This window comes from Lissotriton helveticus, chromosome 10, assembly GCF_964261635.1.
Source record: "Lissotriton helveticus chromosome 10, aLisHel1.1, whole genome shotgun sequence".
NCBI lineage: Eukaryota > Metazoa > Chordata > Amphibia > Caudata > Salamandridae > Lissotriton > Lissotriton helveticus.
In genome coordinates, this window is record NC_136071.1 from 492,173,429 (window position 1) to 492,181,715 (window position 8,287).

Consider the following 8,287-nt stretch of genomic DNA (forward strand, 5'->3'; position numbering starts at 1 on the left):
AAGCCATATCTGCCCACCCAAGTGCAATCCGTGAGAGTGAACGGCTACTCGCTCGGACTTTGAGGGCTATTTCCATTAACAGGGTGGCTGCTTCCGTGTATGTTGCATCCGTTGTTGTTGTGTTTGTGAAATGGCAGACAAACGCATGCTTATGCTGTTAGCACACATGACCATTGCCGGACGGTTGCAACTCACTCGCACATAGATGCTGCCGGGATGTGTTGAGTTTGAGTGCGACATGTGCATTCTGGTGCTGTTATAAGTTACCTGTTGTCTGGTTGGTATAAGATTCATACTGGTGGCCACGCTTGTAAATATTTTATTTTTTAACAGTTTTATACAGCGCGGACTCTACGATATCGGAGCGCTTTACACGAGGACCAGTTATGTTACACAAAGTCACATTATTTCTTCTTTTTAGGCGCTAAGAGATTTGTCCGGAATCAGTGGCTGTCGAACCAACGTCAAGATTCAAACCTGATTCCCTAACGCCAAAAATCGGCAGCTTTGTCCTTATTCACAACTCGGACTAATCCTCTGTAGATAACCAACATTTTCTGGTTAAGGAAGTAGTAGATTCTAGCTTCTAGGCCAATTATAAGGTTGGCGCTATACCTTTTGAGTATTATTATATTTATGTGCTTCCTACAATGATTGAAAAACTAGTTAATGTTCGTAACTTCATAAAGAATTAGAACTATATTCAATAATTTTTTACACATGTTCAGTTGAGTTTGTGAACGTAAATCGTAATTTCTCTCCAGGGCTGCCTTTAAGTTATTACTTTTACGTGCACCCCATTGCTTCGTTTGCTGAACTATAGAGGCTGCTCCATTCCAAGATGGCATCCTTGCGTGCCTTATTGCAGAAATAAAAAAGCTTTAGGTATGCAGCAATTAAGAGTACATGCAAGAACAAGCGCTCGCCGTGTCTTTTGTGTGTAAGCCCCGTCTTTTTCAGACTGGGGGCGTGTTTTTGACAGAACGTCACTAGGGAGAAAGAAAGTCAAAAACACGCCCCCCCCCCATTCTGAAAAGGACGGGGCTTCAAAACAAAGAAGAAGGTCACTGGGACCTCTTCTCCAATGGCTGACCACCGTTTAGGAGGCCAGCCAATGGAGAAGAGGGGCGGGGCATAACCTGCATGTGCGCAGTCTCTCTTAGGTGGAGACCTAAAAAGGAAGTAAAAGGGTTCTTGATGAAGAAATTTCTGCCTCAGATAGGCTGGTCCGTTGAATATTGAGGTCACAGCCGCAGATTTGTGGCCCAGCTGCCAGGGCTCCCGAGAATGCCTGGCTCTACATGACTGTGATTGTTCGCTCTGTTTGTTCTCTTTTGACTGCTTGTATCTCTCTTGATGTATTAACTGTAAAGCGCTCTGATACACTCAGTGGTCATGTTTGCACTATAGAAAACTTTCAAAATAAATAAATCAAATACAATTTATGAATTGCAAGTAACAAAAGGATCTCTGTCTTACCAGTAGTAACCCACTTACAGAAAATAACAAGCATTGGCATAGTCCGGGCCGGACTGGGAACCAAAACCGGCCCGGGAAAATGCTTGGCCGGCCCCCCTGGGGGAGGTTGGGGGTGCGACCGAGCTTTTTGCCGGGGCCGGTGTCTGGCCGATTTTGTTACAGGGCCGATTTTGCAGCTATGCTGCATATAGGCCCTGTAACAAAAATGCCCCCCCCGGGCCCAAAACCGGCCCCCACCCTTGCAGCGCACCGGGGGATTGCCCGGTGCCCGCAGCGGTCAGTCCGGGCCTGGGCATAGTCAATAGGTCTTGCCTTTTGGACCTTATAAGTGTTTAGACATGCAGCACATTATCCCAGGTGCTGTGCCGCCAGGGATTGAAGACCTATACAATTTCTACACACTGGGTAATGCAGGTTGGTTTAGAAATGCATGCTTGCCTCAGTAAACATTTATGGACACATTTTAACGCTTTTTTAAGGCACAGATAATAAGACAAGTGCCTCGATGCAAGTCGGAATCACTATAACACTCTGTGTGGACTGCATCACTAGAGTTTTTAACACCATGAAGAATCAGTGTCAGGAGCACTTAGAAACATATTAGATGGTGAAATAATATATCTTAAGAAATGGGAGAGCTGCTGACTTGAGAAAACATTATTTTGAGGCCTCATGTTGCTTGCTTACTTACCTCGTCTTGTGAAGGTGACCCTCATCTACTTCTGGAATAATAGCTCAGCTCAAAATAATTTATTTCCAATGAAAAATATGTACACACCTATAACTTTATACAGACCCTCAGTTGAAGGGCACTGATTTTACACTTATTTTTTTTCCAAAACAGCTATTTTTCTGATGTGACCACCTTAGATGTTCAGTCCAATACATTTCAGTAGAAAGAAAAATATGATCAGCATTCTGACATCAGGATGAATTATTTATCGAAAAACTTCTTTCTATCACTTTACTCTGGAGTGAAACTGAAACCAGAAACATTACACAAAACATTTGAATAAACATTTGAGAAATATTAGCATTGGACCTGGCTTACAACATGATACCTGAGGTTAGAGAATTACAGACACGCCAAGGCATCAAACAATTTGTACAGAACAATATTTTCGCCTTACATTCATGCACAGGGCCATTGGAATTATGTGACAAGGGAGGGTAAAATAATGTGGCAAGAAAGGCACATTTTGTGGTATGCACATTTTGCGATTGCATGATGCATTATGTTATTTATTCATGTTACAAACTCACTGGGAAAAGGCTTTCACCCCCATTGCTAGCAGTTTAACACACAAATAACAGCAATAAGCCACTGAAAGTTGACCAGTCTGTCTTTGACAAGGGTTTTCCACTGTGATACAACACATGTCGTCATGTTTTAGTAAAGTTTGTTCCTAGCTGGATCAAAAAGCAAGCATTTTATTTTGTTAAAATCTGCAAATTAGGACGCAGATAATGTATTCTGTGGCAAATCCATATCCAAGCGGAAAACATCAAACCCGCAGAATCGCATAGTTTGGGTGGATGACGATACTATAAGTTATGCAAAGTTACATGGACCTAAAAGAGACCTACTTATGGTTATGAAAATTCTCACTGTTTTGCATTGTCATGTTCTGAACCTAATTACATTAAGAAGAAGAATAATAACACTGATGGGAATAATAACTATTATTATCATCAGCATCAATTGCATTGTTGATATTTCTAGTAAAGTATTTACACCACGCTATTGACGATGGTAGGGGGTTTCAAAACGCATAGAACAGGAGGAAGTCCGCCAAGTCAGTTCGGGCTCACTGACATGAATATGACTCGGTGGGTCCAGCATGCGCTGCAGAAATCTGTGATATTTTTCATGTTATCCTGGCTGTTGTGCGATAAAATAAAACATGCAATCATTGTCGTATAAATAATCTGAGCCAATGGAATAATGGAGGACCAAATTATGTTGCATCGTTTACTGATTAACTGTATTGTAGTTTCCTTATATAGCGCTCTTCTGCCCCTTTTGAGCCTCAAAGTGCTTTAAATATGGTTCAAGGAAGAGCTAATTATGTAACACATGATGCCATTAAAGACAAATTCAACATATTCTCTGGCAACAGTAGTAGCCCCATACATAATTTTTATAATTTTTATTAAGCCAGCACATTTCTGCATAGATCCCAATTTTTGAGCTAACAATGTTTTGTGTAGTTGCTTGCTTTACTCATGGTTATGGCGACTGCATACATGGTCTCTCAGGAGAGATGGTTTGAGCAGATTTGTCACACGACAATAACAGCCACAAGGAAAGGGTGTGTACGATAAAGTCTGATTTAGTGTTGGATTTTAATTTCTCAGGCAAAGCTTCTTTTCTTTGCCTTTTTCTCACTAGTTAAGTGCGTTACAAGCTCGTTATTGCCCCTGTTGTAGTTTTTGTTGTAACTTTAAAGCCCCTGTGCGGTGTATGCATAAAGTTTGTTGTGTCAGACTGTTCAATTGCATGTGATGTAGCTAAATCGTGTACTTTCTTCATTTCAGCACAAGATGTCGCTGTGGTGTAACATTTTGAAGATCGTGACCACAGGCTACTCAAATTACCATCATTAAGTGACTGGAAAACAAGTTTGTAAGAAAAAAACGACAGCAAGCTTCTTCTGGCTCTGCAGTTTATACAAGCATGACTGCACCCACAGCAGAGGAGAGGAAAGCGTGTTGGGGAGCACGGGACAAATACTGGCAATGCTTAGATGAAACCAGGAATGATTACTCCAAGTGTAAAACGTTACAAAATAACTTTGAGTCCATTTGTCCGCTTCAGTGGGTTAAGTATTTTGAAAAAAGAAGAGACTACTTGAAATATAAAGAACAACTTGAAGCAGGAGAGTTTCAGCCTTCAGAAACAACAAAGACGTCCTGATTTTACATGAAGCATCAATGAAGAACCATTTCTTTGATTTGGACCTTATTTCACATTTAGACTACCATTCTTGATAATGATTTTTAAAGGACACTGAAACATATCAATAAAAAGCAGTAAGCAACAGAGTATATACAAGAGGTCTCGAAAGCTCAATCTAAAAATCTGTCATTTGCATTATCCTCCAGAGTTATCTTACCATTATTATTATTCCCTGAGATTTAGCTGCCGCAGAAAGATCTCTGCAGCAGGTGCCTTGACCCCATAAGTTATTTTAAAATACAGATATTGCGCGACCAGTTAAGCAGAACAGATTTACTTCCATGTTCTCCTTGTTGCCCATTTCATTGTGGCATGGTTTAAAAAAAAAATGTATACGTTGTGGATCAGATTTTGCCTTGGGGCTGCGTCAATATATTAGCAGAACCCAGTGCAAAATTTAATTTGTTAAATATGTTAATGTGCTCAAATGTACTTATGATAGACCTGCTAAACATATTAAGATCTGATGTCACTTCCTGTAAAGTCATGGGTTGTGATGACACATCCTGTGATGCCACATGCGATGTCATGCACCTTGATGTCACATGCAGTGATTTCACTTCCTGTGATGTCACAAGCGGTGATGTCACACCCATTCTGCCTAACGTGGTGAGTACCACACTTCTTTTTTTAGGACTTGAGCCCTGCACCTATTACAGATTTTTGCTTTGCATTCTGAGATTTGTAGTCACATTTTATCCCATTATTAAATCAGGACTACGAGTCCCTGATTGGAAACAGAAAACCTGGACTAGATAAGTGTAGCGTCCTCCCCAGAATGGGTACTCACCAATGACTACGCCACGCATGGAGCTTGGTCTAACACGTCTTTATTCTTCTGCGTGTAACTGCGAGCTCAACATTCTGAACCTGTATTCACTTCACTACACTGTAATGCTTATGTCACAGTTCTGCGGAGTCCATCAGGAGCCACAAGCGTTCCGTCATTACAAACTCATAAGATCTCCCCATCTGTTAAATACCATTTTTGTTTACAAATATATATATATATATATATATATATATATATATATATATATATATTTTTGTTTCAGCAAGATGCGCAAGCGCTTTGATGAGGGCTCACCGCAGCACCTTAACCCTCCGGTTTGTTTGTGGCACCCAGACGATGAATGAAGGCTCCCTCTTGATTTAAAAGAATGTCGACGCGTTTCGGGGCCAGAACCCGCCCCTTCTTCATGGACTGTGAAGAGAGAACGCCAGACTCAGCTTGCACTTTTCAAACTCATTTTTATTTGAAAAAGGGCGTCGCCTGCCCTGAGTGGGTGGAGTTTACGACACCAAGACTTCTGGTATATGTAGTCCTTGCATGTTGAGTAGTTTGTTAGAACCTTGAGTAGGTTGGCGTTTCTCCTCTAATGTGAATGTCTTAAAACCTTGAGTAGGTAAGCAAAGAAAGGCTTCAAACATCGCTCTCTTTGTCTTGAAGGTGCTGTGCTGACAGGCGCTGACAGGTAACACCGCCTCAGGATTCAATTGCTTGGATACTTGTTCCGCTTTTGAAACGGAGCTCCTCACCCCGACCAAGGCAGGCCGTCGTAATTTTGTTTCAGCAAGATGCGCAAGCGCTTTGATGAGGGCTCACCGCAGCACCTTAACCCTCCGGTTTGTTTGTGGCACCCAGACGATGAATGAAGGCTCCCCCTTGATTTATAAGAATGTCGACGCGTTTCGGGGCCAGAACCCGCCCCTTCTTCATGGACTGTGAAGAGAGAACGCCAGACTCCGCTTGCACTTTTCAAACTCATTTTTATTTGAAAAAGGGCGTCGCCTGCCCTGAGTGGGTGGAGTTTACGACACCAAGACTTCTGGTATATGTAGTCCTTGCATGTTGAGTAGTTTGTTAGAACCTTGAGTAGGTTGGCGTTTCTCCTCTAATGTGAATGTCTTAAAACCTTGAGTAGGTAAGCGAAGAAAGGCTTCAAACATCGCTCTCTTTGTCTTGAAGGTGCTGTGCTGACAGGCGCTGACAGGTAACACCGCCTCAGGATTCAATTGCTTGGATACTTGTTCCGCTTTTGAAACGGAGCTCCTCACCCCGACCAAGGCAGGCCGTCGTAATTTTGTTTCAGCAAGATGCGCAAGCGCTTTGATGAGGGCTCACCGCAGCACCTTAACCCTCCGGTTTGTTTGTGGCACCCAGACGATGAATGAAGGCTCCCTCTTGATTTAAAAGAATGTCGACGCGTTTCGGGGCCAGAACCCGCCCCTTCTTCATGGACTGTGAAGAGAGAACGCCAGACTCAGCTTGCACTTTTCAAACTCATTTTTATTTGAAAAAGGGCGTCGCCTGCCCTGAGTGGGTGGAGTTTACGACACCAAGACTTCTGGTATATGTAGTCCTTGCATGTTGAGTAGTTTGTTAGAACCTTGAGTAGGTTGGCGTTTCTCCTCTAATGTGAATGTCTTAAAACCTTGAGTAGGTAAGCGAAGAAAGGCTTCAAACATCGCTCTATTTGTCTTGACGGTGCTGTGCTGACAGGCGCTGACAGGTAACACCGCCTCAGGATTCAATTGCTTGGATACTTGTTCCGCTTTTGAAACGGAGCTCCTCACCCCGACCAAGGCAGGCCGTCGTAATTTTGTTTCAGCAAGATGCGCAAGCGCTTTGATGAGGGCTCACCGCAGCACCTTAACCCTCCGGTTTGTTTGTGGCACCCAGACGATGAATGAAGGCGTTCTCTCTTCACAGTCCATGAAGAAGGGGCGGGTTCTGGCCCCGAAACGCGTCGACATTCTTTTAATCAAGAGGGAGCCTTCATTCATCGTCTGGGTGCCACAAACAAACCGGAGGGTTAAGGTGCTGCGGTGAGCCCTCATCAAAGCGCTTGCGCATCTTGCTGAAACAAAATTACAACGGCCTGCCTTGGTCGGGGTGAGGAGCTCCGTTTCAAAAGCGGAACAAGTATCCAAGCAATTGAATCCTGAGGCGGTGTTACCTGTCAGCGCCTGTCAGCACAGCACCTTCAAGACAAAGAGAGCGATGTTTGAAGCCTTTCTTCGCTTACCTACTCAAGGTTTTAAGACATTCACATTAGAGCAGAAACGCCAACCTACTCAAGGTTCTAACAAACTACTCAACATGCAAGGACTACATATACCAGAAGTCTTGGTGTCGTAAACTCCACCCACTCAGGGCAGGCGACGCCCTTTTTCAAATAAAAATGAGTTTGAAAAGTGCAAGCTGAGTCTGGCGTTCTCTCTTCACAGTCCATGAAGAAGGGGCGGGTTCTGGCCCCGAAACGCGTCGACATTCTTTTAATCAAGAGGGAGCCTTCATTCATCGTCTGGGTGCCACAAACAAACCGGAGGGTTAAGGTGCTGCGGTGAGCCCTCATCAAAGCGCTTGCGCATCTTGCTGAAACAAAATTACAACGGCCTGCCTTGGTCGGGGTGAGGAGCTCCGTTTCAAAAGCAGAACAAGTATCCAAGCAATTGAATCCTGAGGCGGTGTTACCTGTCAGCGCCTGTCAGCACAGCACCTTCAAGACAAAGAGAGCGATGTTTGAAGCCTTTCTTCGCTTACCTACTCAAGGTTTTAAGACATTCACATTAGAGCAGAAACGCCAACCTACTCAAGGTTCTAACAAACTACTCAACATGCAAGGACTACATATACCAGAAGTCTTGGTGTCGTAAACTCCACCCACTCAGGGCAGGCGACGCCCTTTTTCAAATAAAATTGAGTTTGAAAAGTGCAAGCTGAGTCTGGTGTTCTCTCTTCACAGTCCATGAAGAAGGGGCGGGTTCTGGCCCCGAAACGCGTCGACATTCTTTTAATCAAGAGGGAGCCTTCATTCATCGTCTGGGTGCCACAAACAAACCGGA

The 8,287-nt window shown here is 43.5% G+C and overlaps 1 protein-coding gene across 1 annotated transcript; it reads left to right on the top strand.

Moving 5' to 3' along the window:
* Nucleotides 1-4,023: 4,023 nt before the first annotated feature.
* COA6 (cytochrome c oxidase assembly factor 6) lies at nucleotides 4,024-4,534 on the top strand. Its single transcript, XM_078664305.1, has one exon. It carries the CDS (start codon nucleotides 4,157-4,159, stop codon nucleotides 4,394-4,396), a length of 240 nt encoding a protein of 79 aa, XP_078520431.1. The 5' UTR covers nucleotides 4,024-4,156; the 3' UTR covers nucleotides 4,397-4,534.
* The last annotated feature ends 3,753 nt before the right edge of the window (nucleotides 4,535-8,287 follow it).